This window comes from Penicillium samsonianum (assembly GCF_028829775.1).
Source record: "Penicillium samsonianum strain IBT 33392 chromosome Unknown utg000002l_segment0_segment0, whole genome shotgun sequence".
In the NCBI taxonomy this organism is placed as follows: Eukaryota; Fungi; Ascomycota; class Eurotiomycetes; order Eurotiales; family Aspergillaceae; genus Penicillium; species Penicillium samsonianum.
The window spans coordinates 1172510-1190380 of record NW_026643260.1 but is presented as its reverse complement, the minus strand read 5'-3'; the positions used below and the strand labels follow the sequence as shown (position 1 = coordinate 1190380).

Here is a 17871-nt window from a genome sequence, read left to right as displayed (position 1 = left end):
CTAGTCTGGCCTAAGGGACAAAAGGAACCGATTCTCCAATCTAATCTACTGGGCCATCATACCACAACAGTAGTATATCTCTCCAGATATGAGAAACACAATGGATGTGACCAACTTGTCGTACACCTATTTCATCCAATACCACAACTAGAACAAGAGGAAACACAGGAAGCCCTGTGCCCCGGGCCTGAGGTTGGAATCTACTCCAGATAGGACCATCTACAAGTAGAAGAAATGAGGAACGTAAGCGCCACAGGCGCAAAATATATATAGAGCCAATCACTGCCTGAACCAAAAAGGCTGTAAAAGCAAGGACTGCCAAAGAGACATTATAACAAATTACTTAGACAACCAACCAACGCCTTATTACAACATAAATTATTCACCATGCTGCATGACCCCCGTCTATGCGGAGGTCACTACCAGTCATGAAACTACTAGCATTAGAAAGCAAGAAGACAGCCGCACCGCGGTACTCCCGGGGACCGGATAGACGACCTAGCATATTCTCTTTAGCAAGTTGGTCGCGACGCTCTGGATACTCCACAAACAGCATCTCCAACATAGGGCTGAGAATGTAGCCCGGGGAGAGGGTGTTGACGCGAATATTATACTGGCCCCATTCGGCGGCGAGGTTGCGGGCTAGTTGGATGACGGCTGCTTTGCTTGCGTTGTAGACGGGGCAGATTAAACCCTGGTTGGATTTTGGTTAGCGTGGAGGAATAGATGATATATCATAGGGGAAGTGTAGATTTCTGGGATAGGGCTGGTGATAATGTAGTGTCGAGTCGAGTGCTAGGGTATGAATGGTGTTATTGGGAAGAGCACACGACAACATAAAAGCGAGGTAATAAAACCGGACTAAGGTGGCCAACATACCCTATTAACGACAGTACCGCTCATACTAGCGATTAGGGTGATACTCCCCCCATTCCCAAAACGAATCATCTGCCTCGCCACAGCCTGTGCCGTCATGAACACGCCCGTGACATTAACCTCAAGCAAGGCATTACTATCTTTAGCAGTGTACTCCAGAGCGGGCGTCTCCTGCTGGATCGCAGCTGCGGCGACTAGGCCATCAATACGATGCTCATGATTGGCGATATCCTCGATGACTCTATTGAGGATGACTGTGTCACGCACGTCGACACAGCGGTACTGCAGCTCGGTATTCCAGGCCTTGGCGCGCTGCTGGACTTGTACGAACTCCGGTATCTTTTGTAGGAATGGGTTATCGGGGGTTATTCCTTTAGGGGATGAGGTTGTGTCACCATTGTGATACACATACCGGCTCTTGCAGATAATCTAGGGCGTACACTTTGGCCCCCGCTTCTAACAGAGCCTCTGCTATAGTCAGGCCCAGACCTCGACCGGCGCCCGAGACTAGGGCGACCTTGTCGGTTAGGCTGAATTCAGGCATTCGGGTGTTCTGGCCCAGGGGGGAGGGTTGGGCTGGGAATGGGGAGGTGTGAATGTCTGTTTCGACTGGCATTGGATGTTGGTAAAGGGATGAATATGATCCGATGGCTGTTGGGATAATAAGGGAAGTATTTAGAAGGTGAAGATAGGATGAAGTCCGATGGAGCTCAACCTCAACCACGGAACCAGAGGGCATGGGAGATGCCCTTTATAGGTAATTTTTCATAAGATCGAACATGGTCTGGCCATTCGGTCGCGTGAACAGTAAAAATTGACGGGAAACAATCAAGGGTGTGTCTTTCGGGTGGCTTTTGGCTTTCTGGGTTGGGGATATGGTTATTGGAGGTACCGAGTGATGTTTAAAGTTGTATACGATGTGCTATCCGGGGTATATATTGTACATAAAATTGCGATCCAGCCAATAAGACCAACAAGGACCAGTTTGAAGATCTCTGTACTAATGCCTCGGGGTGTTTGGCAGGGTTTGTTGCATCTTGCTGTGGTGGTCGCTCTACAATCGATTTAATCGACCTGGCCCCCCGGTCCTGTCGGAATTTTGTATTGTCCTTAGTTATTAGGACATGGTTGGTCAATGGGTAGAGTTGACGGCGAATATGGATTACGGAGTAGCCGTTCGATATATCGGTTTAAGGCTGATCTGTGTGAGAGAGTGAGAGGAAGCTATAGTGGGGCTATGGGCCTTTCTACGGGGGCTGGACATGACTTGGTTATTTATAGGGATTTAATAGAGAAGCATTGAAAGTGTGGCAAAGGTGTTTGGAGCTTACGACAACTCTGTGACGTATCCGATGCGGGGAAGGGAAAAGACCAAAAGAACTGGAGAATTTATGTGGAGCAGAAATTATATGTATTTAAGAATCAAGATTCACGTCGAATAAACAGGTTTCGTAAGATATATATTGTATGAAACAAGAAATGCCGAGCCTCTATCTCTTTACAGTCAAATCGTGAAATCATACCTAAGTAGATAATGGTAGATAATATAAGGGTGAATGTCCAGAATTGGGAGCACTATAGCACAGGGGTGGTGGATATTGAGACAAAACCCCGCAACTATGATGAAAATGGTAGAAAGGAAAAAGAATTCGCAAGAGGGGATATGACCAAAATTGAGGAAAATCGCGATCGAGATCACTTGGAGATTGCATGGGGTTCAGTCGAAGAGTAATGCTGGTCCGAAGCATGTCCACTACCAAACTTCTGCTCATACTCATTCGAGGATGTCTGACCACTAGAGCTAGGACCACGCTCCTCGGGGATACCAGCCGTCTCTTTACAGGAGGAGACAGCGCGATCCTCGGTCGCAGCGGGAGTAACCGAGCCCTTCTCGTGCCAGTTAACACCCTGCAACTTGAGCTGCTTGCGAGCCTTTCGGCCACGACAGCAGGCCGCGCAGCAAGAGCCGATCTGAATGATGAAGGCGATCAAACTGAACGCCGAAGCGATCCACATAAACACCAGCATCTGGGTGCCGACATGGGCCTTGATGTTGATATTCGGATCGGCGTTTGAGAAGACATTGGCAAAGATCACGAACATGACCGTCGCGACGGCTGACCCGACGATTGTCACCAGCGCGGTGACAAATGTCAGAATCAACATGGGTAGGGCGCGCAGCCAGAGGAAGGTGCGTCGGCGGTGGGGTGGATTTCCCGTGGGCGGGTGGCCATCGCTGTAGCCTGCTGCCCAGGATTTGATGCTCCGTGGGTGTCGTGAGGACACGGCGAGCGGGGCGACGAAGATCATGACGAAGTTAAAGACTGCTGCTGCGAGGAGGAGTCCGAACATCCAGTGGGAGGCGGTGCGGGCTAGTTTCAATGGGCTTTGGATATCGGCTGGGAGGGCGACTGCGTGGGGTTGTTAGTCTTTCGCATTCAAGGGGAGTTGAGTGTGGGGATATTTGTATAACATACTTGTAGCACCGGCCAGCAGCTCGTTCAGGATGATATCAACCGGGTTGAAGGCATAGAGAGTCTCCGGCTTGGAGCAGTGGGTGATTCCCTGTCCATTGTATCCTTCGCAGAAGTTCCATAGGCCGACCTGGTAGAAGTCGTGCAGACCGATTGTCTGGGCGATAGAGTTGATAAGGACGGCATTAGGAACGGAGACGGGGATAATATTGGAAAGATCGAGGTAGAGGAAGTAGGTACTGCGTAGGACTGGTTTATTAGAGGTGTTGCCAATGACTACCAGCACCAAAAAGATCCAAGCGATCAAATATAACAGCGACCGTAATAGGCGATGCCAATGGACGGTGGACTTTCGCTGGCGGTCGATTGGGGTAGTGGACTTGAAAAAGGGAAGCTTTCGCTTGCCATTGTCCGTCCCATACATGATAGAAAATATTGAAAGAGGGAAAAGGAGAGAAAGTCTCAAAAGTCCCAAAGAAAAGAGAAAGAGAAATTAGGGTTTAAAGGTCGAGATGACGTTAGGCCATGAAATATCTCCCCGATCACTTTAAGCCGAATGCTCAAGATGTTTCTCTTATTTTGTTTTATTGTTTTTAGCTTTTAAGGGATGCAGTGGATTTACTGGGTCTCCTCCGTCTATTGGATTCAAATCTAACGAAATTTCATCAGATCGTCGCGTCTCCCACAAGATCGTCAGTGGCTGGACACTAGTGGCGTCGCCCCCTGGCCTATTGCTGACGATCATTTAGCCTTATGTTAGTATTGTTAGTACAGAAAGGCATGAAGGTTTTGAGGTGATTGAAATGCAAGGAAAGGGAAAGGGTAGATTAGGTAGAACAATTCGTAATTCGTATTAATAGTGTTTATATGTGAGACAAAAGTAATAAGCACAGCCAAATATGTAACAGGCAGCAATCGGCCTAAGAGCCTAGAGGCCGGAGATCTCTGCCCACTTCCCACTTCGCCCCCTAAGGAATATAAAAATACAATTGGCCCATCAGACTCCTTTATTGGTGGTGAACGTCATTTTTTAAAAAAAACTCCACATGCCTTACGATTAGGTAAGTTGAAGTATTTCCCCGAGGTCTTTCTCCTCCTATCTTGGGCACATAGTATTCCCATATCACACATTATGAGGTGGCCTACTATTGTTCTCGGTTTCCTCGCCGTTGCCGTGGCCCAGGAATCGTCTACTGAATCCTCCACGGAATCGGGGAAGACCACCACCGATGGAACCACGGTTGTGTCAGTCACAACTCCCGTGGCCATTCCCTCGGGTACCTACCTAGACCTCAGCACAACAATCACACTGAGTGATGGCGACAAGTCGACCATTGCATCGACCACCCAGCACAATGGCACAATGACTGCCTCCAACCAGACGGCAGTCACCACGACTTCCGACTCCTTGACTTTGTTGGTGGGCGGCGGAGGAACGACGGTGATCGGGAACAGTAGCATGAACGCGACTGCGACTACCACTAGTACGGCTACGAATACGCCTGTCGTCAACACCCGCCCTTGCAACAACTACCCCGAGTTCTGTGCTAGGAAATACTCCAACATTACCATGGTCGCAGCGCACAACAGCCCGTTCGTGCGCCCGAACAGCGTCGCCGCCAACCAGGCGCTGGATGTGACAACACAATTGAATGATGGAATTCGCACGCGTAAGTGGAGCAGCGGGTATATTACCTTTTTAGAGATAAGCAATTATTAACATCTGGATTAGTGCAATTCCAAACGCACTACGAGAATGGCACTATATACCTGTGCCACACGAGCTGTCAATTGCTCGATGCCGGCACCCTCGAAAATTACCTGATCAACGTCAACACGTGGATGCGGAAGAACCCATACGATGTGGTGACCTTCATCATCGGCAACTTCGACTACGTCTCGCCCGAAAACTTCACCATCCCGATCGAAAACTCTGGACTGAAGGACCTCATCTATACCCCTACTAAGGTCCCAATGGCTCTCAACGACTGGCCCACGCTCTCAGAGATGATCCTTAAGCAGAAGCGCGCAGTCTTCTTCATGGACTACCAAGCCAACCAGACCTCGCACCCATGGCTGATGGATCAGTTCTCGCAGGTGTGGGAGACGCCCTTCTCGCCCACCGATCCCTCCTTCCCCTGCACGCAGCAACGACCACCCGGTCTGTCCAATGCAGCCGCTAAGAACCGCATGTACATGGCCAACCACAATCTGAACCTGCAGTTGAATCTCGGTTCTCTGAGCATGTTGATTCCCAATTCTGCTCAGCTTGACGAGACCAATGCTGTGAATGGCAGTGGCAGTCTGGGCGAAATGGCTGAGAAATGTAACGGTAAGTTAAGATCTATTTGATCTTTGATGTGCATTGCTAACTCTGAACAGCAACCTGGGGCCGTCCCCCTAACTTCCTTCTGGTCGATTATTATAACTACGGCAATTTCAACGGCTCGGTCTTCGAGGTCGCTGCCAAGATGAACAATGTCACCTACGACCGTAAGTGCTGTGGCAAGACGTCTGGCGCACTGCGCGAGGTTTCTGTCGCCGGTATGTCGACGGTGCTTCTGGTGGCAGTGGGAGTGCAGATGGTGGTGTCTGTGTTCTGATTTCCACGATATCTATGATTATTTTGGATGCATGACCGGATCGGTCGTCGGCGCTAGGTTTTTTCTTTTTTTCTTTCTTGCCATACATATTACATTGTACTGGATATGATTTAGATATAGTACTTACTTACGTACAATGCTGTAGTTATTTGATCTATACATAAACAGCATGGTCAGTACCTAGTAGACGTACCCAGTTCACTAGAACTCGAACAAATGAAAATAAAATAATTCCAAACCAAGAACACCTCAATTCCTTCCCAAACCAACATCCAAAACCTAACAAAATCCCCAATCCAACCCTATCCATATGATATATCCCATCACAACCTCCACCCCATCTCCCCGACATCACATGACCCTCCCCACCGCACCGCAAACCAACTCCACCATCACCCTCACACCAAAACCACCCCCTCACCACCACCACACACCCCCTCGACCGAAAAGCTGCGCAGCCCAAACCGCCAAAATGGTCGACATCGTCCCACTAAGCAGCTACCCCTCGTACATCGACCTCCTCCCCTCAATCCAAACCTGCAACATAACGAACCTCCCCGAGAACTACTTCCTAAAATACTACCTGTACCACGCCCTGACCTGGCCGCAGCTAAGCTTCGTCGCGGTCGTGCGTCCACGCGCAGGATACAAGCCCAGCTCCACGGGCGCCGGAATCGCAGGTGATGTCTCGGGCGAGTATCCCAAGGTCGTTGGATACGTGCTTGCGAAGATGGAGGAGGAGCCTACGGATGGGAACCAGCATGGTCATATTACCAGTCTGAGTGTTATGCGCACGCATAGACGGTTGGGGATTGCGGAGAGATTGATGCGGATGAGTCGTGAGTGGCATTCTTTTTTATCTTGGATTTTGCAGTTGCATTTGCATTTGGAATGATCTCCAAAAGCTGGATATTTGTTTTCATTTTGCGTGTCGTTACGATATGGAGGCTAATTTCTATGATTTCTTACAGAACGCGCAATGGCCGAATCCCACCGCGCGCATTTCGTCTCGCTGCACGTGCGCATGTCGAACATTGCTGCGCTGCGATTGTACCGTGATACGCTCGGCTTTGAGGTTGAGAAGGTTGAGGATGGGTACTACGCTGACGGCGAGGATGCGTATGCTATGCGCTTGAATCTTCAGAGCATGTGGCTTGATTGGAAGGCTATTGAGAAGCGGGATGCGGAGAATAATAAGGAGGAGAAGAATGGGGATGAGGAAGGGAATGAGGATGAGGGAGAGGAGGTTGGGGAGCTTGGGAAGAAGGATGCGGACAAGATGATTCGGGTTAAGGTTGGGAGGGGACTTGGGGTTGGTGATTTGGTTGAGAAGAATGAGTCCAAGGCTTAGAGCATATGGATGTGAATATAGATGCAAATGTGGATGAGTGCTCTTTGTATGTATAGAGATCTTTTTGAAAAAAGTTTCATTTCAGTATATCTGGAATGTGTGTGTGGATGGAGATGCGAATTGTAAAGGGTTCGCGAATGTACTATGTATCAATGTGAATCGTGACTTCGTCGACTTGGATGTGGTCGAGACTTGGACTATACATCGAGGAGAAGCAAAACCTTTTTGCCGTCCTCCCAAGGAAATGTTGAGCTCCGTGCTGAAAATAGAACTAAAGAAATAAAAAGATCAACAATATCCAGCTTTTCCAGATCATTTACTTCCCGCATCATCCTCTTCTTTCGACTGTTGCTTCTTCGCCTTGCGCGATAACAGCATATCCTTTAACCGACTCGACGTATCAGCCGGCTTCCCTTTCTTCCCAGAGGAGGCAGAGTCCCAAGTAGGTGTTGAGTCCTGCGTACTCGGCCGTGAGATAGCAGGGGAGGGGGGATTAGAAGCAAACCCAAAGCCGACATTCGAGCTAGTCGGTGTAGAAATCGGACTAGGCTGCGTTTGTGTGCTGACTGGACGTGGAGGCATAGGCGGGTTAGATTGCCGAGAATCTTGCAGTTGCAACGTCCCAAGCTGCTGATCTAGCGGCTGGTCATGCATATGCTTCGCCTTATCGCCGTCATTAGTGCGAGCTTGTCGGACCTGGCGGCGTCGAGAACGTCGGCGTTCGCGCTGCTCGTCTCGTGCTCGACGCAGCGTGTCCCGGAACGCTTTCTTGGTGGCGCGCATTTCTTCTTTCATGGTGCGTCTGTCGACCGAGTTGCGTTGCTGCTGCTCGGGTGAGTCCCAGCGACCCCAGTCGGCGTCGCCGGATTGTTGGTTGCTTTGTTGGCTTTGGTTGAAACCGGCTCGCCAGTTATTTTTACCGGAGAACTTGGCTTCTCGGCGGGACTCTTGCAGGACTGAGAGTTGCCGGCGGAGATCGACGGCGGCGTCGTATAATACCCGATCATGACGATCGTCTAGAAGCTCCAATTGAGTGCGCACTGTGGCAAGGTCTGAAACGTCCAGGTCCGATGTTGTCGAGATGGAGTCAATTGAGCTGAAGGAGGACTCGGATGAGACTGAGCTCACTGATGCTCGTCTGGTGCGTTCGGTCGCGGGAGGCTCTATCAGAAGCTGTTCTGTTGGGGACTTAGGTTTGTTGCTATCGATCTGATTGATTGTCTCAGGCTGACTCGTCGGGTTCGGACTTGTCAGAGGGCTGGGGGTTTGAATGGGTGTCATTGGGATGTTGGCTATGGGACGAGGTGAGTTATCCCAGGCCGGCCGGGGGTAGTAGCCACCGCCGTATGGAGGTCCAGCTATTGGTGCTTTCCGACCATGAAGTCTTGCCTGTTCTTCAATCCAGCGGCCATGTGCAAGAGCCTGCTCCTCGACCTGCCGTCCATAATGCTGTGCCTGTGCACTGATTTGGTCTCCATATTGCATCGCCTGCTCGCTGAACCGCTCTCCATATTTCTGCGCTTGTGATGCGATCTGTGAAATCCACCCTCGAGACCCACTTTTCGAGGCGCCGTTATTGGGATACTGCGGTTGCTGCTGCGGATAGTTCCAATGGTTCCATTGCCATGTGCCTTGTGGTGGATGAGGGTAATATTGAGGTGGTTGGTTAGGAGATATGGGGGGAGGGTACGGAGGAACACCGTATACTCCATACGGAGATGGGGGCGCATGTACTTGGGGGTTGTGGAACCCAGGAGGAGGCATCGACCAAGAGGTCGGAGAAGGAACGTGCTGCCCAGGCACAGGCGACGGAGCATTTGAATTTCGAATAGGCTGGCCTTCTATTGAACCCGTTGCCGCTGGATAGCATCGGGGACATAAAGCGGACGACGGCGCAGAATCAGGTTCGCCCACATAGACAAAGACAATGTGAGTAGCGCGGAGCTCAAAAAAGCATTCGTTCCATTCGGCGACAACAGCAGCGATTCGAGCCTTCCGTTGCTCATCGGTCTCCTGTGGGCGATCCTTGCGGTCACGTCTAATTTCCGCTCGTAATTGGCGTGGGAGATGCTGGGAGGACGCAGCGAGCCCCAATTGCGGCGGAAATAGATACTTTAGGAAGGTATCCCAGTCCTGCTGGCTAATCTCATCTAACCGCGAGGCCCAGCAACGCGGCCGTCGTGGGAAATCCTTGGCTTGGCTCCGGGGGTAGATGGTCATATGATGTTGTAGAAGGCCCCGGCTCTCGTCTAAGACCGAGGGAAGCCGTTCCTCAAAGAACGCAGCGGCGGATCTGAAATGCGTCGGCACGACTGTCGGCTGTGTTGGGACACGAGAACTACTGCCATCCTGCGTCGGGGGCACACTCACCCCAGGAGGAATTGGGGCTTGAGAAGAGCTGTTGTTCCGGCTGTTCGCCGGTGCGAGTAATGGGTCGACAGGCGAGTACGGGGGTGGTGGAACCTCCTCTTGGTCCATTTTGAGAAGGCGGTTACGGTCGGCCGAGGAGGAGCAAAGGGCAGCAAGAATGTAGTGGCCTAGGAAGGGCTACAGATCTTCTGTCAGACCTGAATCCCCATGCTATGATAAGATAACGAGGACCTGAGGGGCGGTGGAAGGCACCAGGATTACTGTAAATGGGGTTCTGTCAGCGTACAAGACTTGGAGCGTCATTTTCGAGCGACGTTATGTCTTACCTAGAGATCGGACAAGGGGCTCGCAACAACAAAAGGTATACCGGTACCTAATGAAGGGGACGGACGAGGAAGAAGGTGGATCTCAGGAGGAGTGCAGAAAGTGACATCGGCGGGATATCGGCGGCGACGATAAGATAAGCTCTATCGATTACCAACATTGGACACAGAACAATCTTCATCGTGGACATGTACAACCGAATACATATGTTTCCAAGATTGAATGAACTCATGTTAGGAGGATAGAAATGCCAAATTGACCTATAAATGACTATAAATGGCTATCAATGACCATCAGAACTACCATTTTCACACTGAGAGACTGGGGTGTCAGTGGTCCTCTAAAGTTATATGCGTGGTTGAGGCTGAGGAACTATATAATTCACTACGAAGATTGTCGACATTGACATGCTCATCGGCCATACATGGCTCAAGTGCTGCTTTGTTTTGAAAATACAAATTCGAAGTTTATGTTAGTTTGTCACCGACATCGTCGTTAGAAAGCAGAAGCCCATCAAGTAAACTAGCATCTATTTTCTAATATTGGAAGGATGCAATAAACGACCTTGTAGTATTTCCAGGCCCAGTCGTCTCATTCCAAGTCAACGACTTCAAAATCTATTGGATTGCAGGCATTTGCAGTTCATGGATTGGTACTTTTATCTCGGTCAAGGTGCGCACACTGCTATTGTCAGTAGATTAATTCTTGGATTACGTATATACAGTGCCTTCGAATGTATTCGCGTAAGCTATGTCTCATGTAGGATTGCTTGTACGTGAGGTTATATTCTGGGTGCCATGTCCGCCCACTCGGACCCTTGATCGACTTTCATCCTCCCTCTCCTCTCTTCTCCCCTCTCCTTTTCCGCGCACCTCAATTCTTCTTTTTCTCTTTGTCAAACTGCAGAAAAATACTGTGTTGACAGTATGAAATATTCTCATTAGTCTACAGGGCTACTCGGTTGTCTCAATTGCGGTACGAAATCTGTTATACTCTGATTTTCGGATATTGACTGAAAGACAACAAGAGGCGTCCACACCACCGATACACGCCGCCGTGGGGTAGTCAGATATTTTATTCAATTCATCAATACAGTAAGCCATCTAGTCTTTAGTGCGAGAATTTTGAAAGGAATTATGAACTAATGTTGTGGGTTGCGTATAGTTGCAGCCGGAATATCCTCTCACTTTACAACAACGGGCACCCAGTCGACAGAGGTCTTTACAACGAAACGCCAAGATGTCTACCCAGCACACTCGTGATTGGTCGACCCTACTGCCAGCTGAGAAACCGACTGGACAAATTGACCAGGGATTTGACCTGCCGGAAATTGATTGCTTTACGCTGTACCAGTTTCCTTGTGTTCTGAAGCATCCTTCCGATTATGTCACTTGGCGCAATGACATTTATCACATCCTTAAGATGCACAGACTACATCGGCTTATCGACTCTGGCATTGCCCGCCCTTACAAGGACTCGCCCAATGCTAGGAGATGGCAACAGATGTCCATGGAGGTCCGCAACTGGCTAGCGTGGAACATGAATCCAATCCTTGTGCGCATGATTGTGAAATACCAGACTCGAGCTGTGCTGGCAGACGAGTTCATGATGGGAGCTGAGACGATTCTTCGGGAGTTTACCCGCGGTCCCGCACAGGACTTCGAGGATGTCTCCGGCGGTCTGTTCAAACTCATTGGGTGCCAGCGACGTCATTACTCTAGTGGCCGGTGGTTTGTTCACCGTCTCATGGAGTATTACACACACACCTTGAATATGAGAATGGGAATTCCGCCATTTGTCCCGCTGCTGATCTTGTTGGCAGAAATTGAGGGTGATGTGGGAACAGCATTTGTCAATTTGAGATATGAGCGGTTGGAGAATATGAACAACCTCGCCCAGGATGTTACAAAAGCATACTTCGAAGAAGTTTACTTGGATGTGTTGCAGTGCCTTGATTGGGTGGATCGGATGCCTCACGATGGTATCATCCATTGACTGAATGATGGTGCTTGATGAACGATGGAAGTCTGAGAGTGCAACAAAAGCATGGGAAAGAAATGGCTAGCCTTTGTCGTGGGGTGACCACTGGCCCTACAAAGGAGTGCTTTATTTTCCCATGGAGATGATATGGATTGTGTTCGAAGACATGAAGAAGGGATCAATGAGCATGATATGGAGGCTGTTTTTCAGAGGTTGTTTCGAACGGTTGAGCGGTCCAAGAAGATGAACTGTGTGGTTGAGGCATGCCATCAATTACTTGTAGTTTACATCAAACGAAATCTCTCTTCAAGTTTATCAAACCCCCCTTGAACCAAATGAATTATGCGCATTAAAATAAACATAAGGTTCCATGCGATATGAAAGTGGCCCCACACTGGAACCATGGCACTAGGCACCAAACAATGATTCAGCGCCTGAGGATTAGCTGATCTAAAGGCCCGTGGTTGGCTGATTACCAGAAATAGTGGAGCGCTGAATCATCGCATGGCGGAAGTGTCCATCACGTTGTGCATGCATGGCGGTCCGAAATTAAATACTTCGTCGGCTGGCCCGATTTCTGTCAATTTATGGACCAGTTTTATAAGCACAATCGCATTTATGACTCCATACAAGCCAGTAATAGAACTAGTGTCGGTGAATATATCGGATAAAGCTGGTGTCCTCCGGGAATTCGTACAAAGCCCCTCGGATATCGCCTTGCTGATCATGACCTGATGTATTTATTTTTAAAATTTTTACTTTTATATCTGATCCATTCTTTCTTTTTCCCACTCTTTTCAAGACTATTCAACCTTGCTTCTACTTGGCACGCCCATCTATTTCCTTTCCCTCTATACTACTCCCACACGCCAAGCACGTCCAATCCTATCTATACTTCCACAAACACTTGTCACCCATCATGGATACTCTCCAGAAAGAGTCCCTTTCAAACCACGCAACCCTCAACGAAGGGGACAGCGTCAGAAACCTAACCCCAGACCTCGAAAAACAGTCAACGAAGGAAACCATCGACACATCAGCACCAACCAAAGAACTATTCCCAGAAACAGACCTCAGCCGGGGAATAGTAGGCTGGGACGGACAAGATGATCCCAATAATCCCCAGAACTTCCCAGCCAACAAAAAATGGTCCTTGCTCGCCCTCATCAGTGTCATGACTCTGATCTCCCCGCTTGCCTCGAGCATGTTCTCGCCCGCCATCTCATACGTGGCAGTGGAGTTCGGAGTAACGGATCAGACAATCTTGTCTTTCAGTGTCAGCATCTATATCCTAGGATATGCAGTGAGGCAACCCCACATGTCCATCATCTATGCAATCCAATCCATCTAACTTAACGGATCTAGTTCGGCCCCCTTCTTCTCGCCCCTCTGAGCGAAGTCTACGGCCGCCGCGTTGTCCTTAGCGGTGCAAACTGGTTCTTCGTAATCTGGCAAATCGGCTGCGCTCGCGCAAACAGCATTGAGACCCTCATCGTCTGCCGTCTATTCGCCGGAATCGGCGGTTCAGGATGTCTAACACTCGGCGCGGGTGTGATCGCAGATCTGTTCCCGCGGGAGCAGCGCGGCATGGCAACCTCCGTTTGGGCTATGGGACCACTGATTGGACCTGTGGTTGGGCCTATTGCGGGTGGATTCCTCGGAATGGAAGCTGGCTGGCGCTGGGTGTTTTGGCTGCTGCTTATTGTAGGTGGTGTGGTGTCGTTCGGGGTTGAGGTTCTGAACAAGGAGACGTATGCGGACGTTCTTATTCGGTGGAAAACTGAGAAACTCGCAAAGGAAACGGGGAGAACGGATTTGCGGAGTGCTTATGACACGGATGCGGAGCATGCTGGTTTGAGACAGGTGCTGGCACAGAGTTTCAAACGGCCTATTTTGCTGTTTGTTAAGTCGCCGATTGTCTTCCTTCTGTGTGTTTATATGGTGAGTCTGAGTTCCGTGATACACGAAAAGTCCCTTCCAAAATGCGGTTTATTAATATTTTATCTCCAGTCTTTCATCTACGGCCTGCTCTACCTCTTCTTCACCACTATCCCGAGCGTCTTCACTAAGACATATGGCTTCTCCGTTGGCCTATCGGGACTTGCATATCTCGGTATTGGCTTCGGTTTCATTGGCGGTCTCGCAATGATCGCCTTCACAAACGACCGGATGGTCATGGCAGCTACAGCAAAGAACGGCGGCAAGTTCGAACCTGAGATGCGCCTCCCAACGATGATCATCTTCGCCTGCATCTTGCCAATCAGCTTCTTCTGGTACGGCTGGACAGCCGAGAAGCACGTGTTTTGGATCGTGCCTATCATTGGCATGTTCCCCTTCGGAGTCGGCATGATGGGCGTGTACATGCCCATCCAGACATATATCATCGATTGCTATCCCAAATATGCAGCGTCGGCCAATGCCACTTTGACAGCGACTCGCTCCCTGGTTGGAGCTCTGCTTCCCCTTGCTGGACCGAAGATGTTTGGTAATCTGGGTCTCGGATGGGGCAACTCGTTGCTTGGGTTCTTGGCTTTGGCATTCATCCCGATTCCTATTGTCTTCATCAAGTACGGCAAGGTGATTCGGGAGAAGTGGCCTGTCGATCTTGATGGTAAAAAGGCTTGAGCTGCTACTATCTTCAAGGGCATCCTACTCGCTCCACATCGACCTTGTCTCTCTCCATGATCGGGATAAGGTTTAACGACCTGCATATAGAAGTCGCATATACACAATTAATAATAGAACTTAATAGAAAAAATATATTCTGTACATGAATATGGTCATCCCTTATAAAAGCTCAATCATGATTTGATTGATATCCATCCCCTCCACAAGATCAGGATACCGTCTAATAAACTCCGGCGTAAGCCCCCACCCACTTTCACTCATGAACACCTCGTAAAACGCCTTGTTGATACACAACTCGTTCCGCTCATTCCGTTCAAGTATCGTCTCATTCCAAGGCCATCGAATCTTAACACAACAAGCCATGAACCCGAACAGATCATCCCGGTGCTTGCTATACAGATGCCATCGCCGAATTAGATTCAGCCTCAGCCTTGGCCACGGCATAAAGTCCAACACGAGCGGATGCGGAACTGTGATCTGGCCCTGCACAGGCCGGAGGAACGCAGGGAGTCGACCATAGGTCTCCGGGCTTGGTGCGATTACCCATCTCGAGTAGTGATAAGCCAGCCAGCCAGTACCCAGTCGCTCTGGATCGCGGACTGGACGGCGTTGCAGGGCCGTGTGGATCATGTCTGCTAGTGGGTTTGTTTTCGTGCCGTATATAAAGTCCAGAGGAGAACTGGGTGTATCTGGGCATGGGAATATGAGCTCTGGGTAGACGAACCACGGACAGGAGATCATGGTGCGTGTGCTGAAGTCGTCAGTGTGTGGCGGAATTTGGTTCCACAGAGGCGTGGTTTCGGCGGTAAGAGGTTCCAGAGATGGGGATTGGAATTGTGGTGGTGTTGGTGCAGCGGACATGGGGGGGTTGAGGATGTTGCTTATCCCGTGCTGGGGTATTAATTCGTTGAAGTTCGTTTGGAGGGAGAATTGGGCTTCTCGGTTGCTCATCTCCTTATACAGAGATGACAAGTCATGGCTGGAGTCATCGGTGGCCGCTGGTTCATCTATTTCTGTTTCCCAGGAGTTGACGAGCAATTTCAGGCTCCTTTGGCGCGTGAGAAGAGCTTCATTTTGCTTGCGGAGCCCTTCAATTACTTGGAGAAGGCGTTGCACGCCTTGGTCGCTGTGATGCTGCTCGCAGTGCGCCACCTGTTCTTCGAGCTGGGTTGCATGTCGCAGCTTCTTTTCACGAAGAGTCTGCTGTGAGCGACGATCTCGAAGGCGCTTTTTCTCATTGGAAGACATCGGGTTTGATGCTTTGATGTCGTGGAATGACGGGATCGGCGGATTTAGGGTGCCGCTGCACAATTCGGCATAAGTGGATATGCATAATTCTTATGCAGATATCTACAAAGTCACTTCTCTACTATCCTTGGTGGCATTTCTACAGCGTTTCTGTTTTTCTACAGATGATTTCTCTCTTGAACTTCAACCTGGGCCTAAGACTGGAGTAAATTCGTGACTAATTAATCATTTGCATGCCTCAGGCATTCAGGGTCAACACCCCTGTTTGAACAACACCTCACTAGAAGCTACACCCCTGTTCCTGGACCTCTTCGACTCCAATACTCGGCCCATGAATTGTACCTCGCTTGTGGAGCATAGCAGCAAGTCAACATGAATCGTGTATTATGGCGGCCACTGGCCTATTCGCCAGCAAGCCGGCTTCCCTTCAACCTGGGAAACAAAGCTAGCAGCATGTGTGGAAAATAATACAGCCTATTTTACCACTAGACCACAACAAAAACCATGATTCCTGTCTAGGGCCTAGGGAGACCATATCCCATTTCGACACAGTTGACTAGGGAATATATAGAAAATGATTATGTAGTATATGAGTTTGATCGACACGGGGACAATTGGACAAATCTAGATTACCCGGGCCGTAGATCACCAGCAATATAATATGGGTTTAGTGTCTTAGAGCGCCCAAAATATGTGGTCAGGCGTCGGTCGGAACGGATGACCTCACGAAACCTTTCCACTTTGGAATACATTTAGCGGGGACACGGCAGAATCGAACCAAAAACTATGGCGGTCTTCGCAAATATCATTGGATGGAACTGCATCAAATGTTAAAGCTCTTACTCGAACGCTGGTTCAAGCAGCCATAAACCAACAATATGGACCTTTTTCCAGGTGCTTGACTCAGAGACACGTACTACGCTATTCAAATTATGCTATGATATATAAGACGCACTATGTCTGGTGATCTTGCCCGAGTTTCTAGTGGCGACTACAATACTCTTTTTGCCTCTCCAACGAACAAGACCGTCCACTGTATCAGGTCCGGTCTAACCACTCAGCTGAGGCGGTTAGATGGATATGAAAAACCAACAGATTGTTCTAAGTGAAAATAAATGGTAATTATTTTGCCGCAGTATTCAGTTCAGCTCAATGAAAATGATAATGTTCACTGATCGAGACTGGTCGATCATTTATGCTCGTGTCGAAAGCATGGGTATCATACACGACTTATATATTTTAGATTATGTCGCGCGTGCCCACCCAGGATATGAACGGTGTCAAAGTACTTTCTTGAGGTCACAATGACATATAGTACATTGATTATTGTATGTATGCTGACCAAAGAAGAGAACGCAATACTGAGTTCTCATCTCACTAGCAGAAGTCAGAAAGAAAAAAGCATTTGAAAACATCACGACACCGTGGTATAAGGAGGGTATATTTATTGTCAATCACTGAACCAAAATCAGTATTCAACAAAGTGCCCAAAATGCATGCGAGCCTTTCGGCAGACATTGAACTTGTCTCTGCGCTTAGCGCCCAGGATCGCTATGATTACATTGTCGTGGGAAGCGGGATGGGAGGAGGAGTAGTCACTCGAAAACTCGTCGAAGGCGGCCAGCGAGTCCTTTTGGTTGAAAAGGGAGATTTGTTGTTCACAACACACTGCTTAAACACCTCTCGTCCTCATTGGCCGAATGGCAGCCATCTCTTAAAGTCCAGCCAAGAAGTGATTCCGAAGACGATCAAAGACAAGGGCATCCAAGACGCCGCCACTCCAGTTTAGCGTCTATATTATGGGTTCCATTTCCTTTCTACAACATGCGTATACTACATTTGTAGCGTGTTAGCACATATTCTCCAGCCATTTCCCCACGAATAGGACGGTGCCAGCGTGTAAATTGAATTTGAAACTTCATTGATTGAATCAATACCTAGAAGAGCAGATAGAAATAAAGTCGATCAATATGCCAGGAAATACTGGGTCTGAGATATTGCGGACATGAACGTAAAC

The 17871-nt window shown here is 49.1% G+C and overlaps 9 protein-coding genes across 9 annotated transcripts; 5 read left to right on the top strand and 4 right to left on the bottom strand.

The window, feature by feature from the left end:
* Positions 1-382: 382 nt before the first annotated feature.
* N7471_002302 (uncharacterized protein) lies at positions 383-1492 on the bottom strand (the record flags this gene model as incomplete). The annotated part of the gene is made up of 3 exons (XM_057275022.1): positions 383-694; positions 880-1215; positions 1289-1492. 3 exons carry the CDS (start codon positions 1490-1492, stop codon positions 383-385), a joined length of 852 nt encoding a protein of 283 aa, XP_057139660.1.
* Positions 1493-2571: 1079 nt separating this feature from the next.
* Positions 2572-3774, bottom strand: N7471_002301 (SUR7/PalI family protein; the record flags this gene model as incomplete). The annotated part of the gene is made up of 2 exons (XM_057275021.1): positions 2572-3287; positions 3354-3774. The coding sequence occupies 2 exons, from the start codon at positions 3772-3774 to the stop codon at positions 2572-2574; spliced, it is 1137 nt and encodes a 378-aa protein (XP_057139659.1).
* Positions 3775-4482: 708 nt separating this feature from the next.
* Positions 4483-5953, top strand: N7471_002300 (uncharacterized protein; the record flags this gene model as incomplete). The annotated part of the gene is made up of 3 exons (XM_057275020.1): positions 4483-5020; positions 5083-5682; positions 5733-5953. 3 exons carry the CDS (start codon positions 4483-4485, stop codon positions 5951-5953), a joined length of 1359 nt encoding a protein of 452 aa, XP_057139658.1.
* Positions 5954-6308: 355 nt separating this feature from the next.
* N7471_002299 (peptide alpha-N-acetyltransferase complex A subunit ARD1) lies at positions 6309-7304 on the top strand (the record flags this gene model as incomplete). Its single annotated transcript, XM_057275019.1, has 2 exons — positions 6309-6792; positions 6925-7304. The coding sequence occupies 2 exons, from the start codon at positions 6309-6311 to the stop codon at positions 7302-7304; spliced, it is 864 nt and encodes a 287-aa protein (XP_057139657.1).
* Positions 7305-7616: 312 nt separating this feature from the next.
* N7471_002298 (uncharacterized protein) lies at positions 7617-9782 on the bottom strand (the record flags this gene model as incomplete). Its single annotated transcript, XM_057275018.1, has 1 exon — positions 7617-9782. One exon carries the CDS (start codon positions 9780-9782, stop codon positions 7617-7619), a length of 2166 nt encoding a protein of 721 aa, XP_057139656.1.
* Positions 9783-11237: 1455 nt separating this feature from the next.
* Positions 11238-11993, top strand: N7471_002297 (uncharacterized protein; the record flags this gene model as incomplete). Its single annotated transcript, XM_057275017.1, has 1 exon — positions 11238-11993. The coding sequence occupies one exon, from the start codon at positions 11238-11240 to the stop codon at positions 11991-11993; it is 756 nt and encodes a 251-aa protein (XP_057139655.1).
* A 904-nt stretch (positions 11994-12897) lies between these two features.
* On the top strand, positions 12898-14603 carry N7471_002296 (MFS transporter; the record flags this gene model as incomplete). Its single annotated transcript, XM_057275016.1, has 3 exons — positions 12898-13281; positions 13344-13919; positions 13989-14603. The coding sequence occupies 3 exons, from the start codon at positions 12898-12900 to the stop codon at positions 14601-14603; spliced, it is 1575 nt and encodes a 524-aa protein (XP_057139654.1).
* A 162-nt stretch (positions 14604-14765) lies between these two features.
* On the bottom strand, positions 14766-15854 carry N7471_002295 (bZIP transcription factor; the record flags this gene model as incomplete). Its single annotated transcript, XM_057275015.1, has 1 exon — positions 14766-15854. The coding sequence occupies one exon, from the start codon at positions 15852-15854 to the stop codon at positions 14766-14768; it is 1089 nt and encodes a 362-aa protein (XP_057139653.1).
* A 1492-nt stretch (positions 15855-17346) lies between these two features.
* N7471_002294 (uncharacterized protein) lies at positions 17347-17643 on the top strand (the record flags this gene model as incomplete). Its single annotated transcript, XM_057275014.1, has 1 exon — positions 17347-17643. The coding sequence occupies one exon, from the start codon at positions 17347-17349 to the stop codon at positions 17641-17643; it is 297 nt and encodes a 98-aa protein (XP_057139652.1).
* Between the last annotated feature and the right edge of the window lie 228 nt (positions 17644-17871).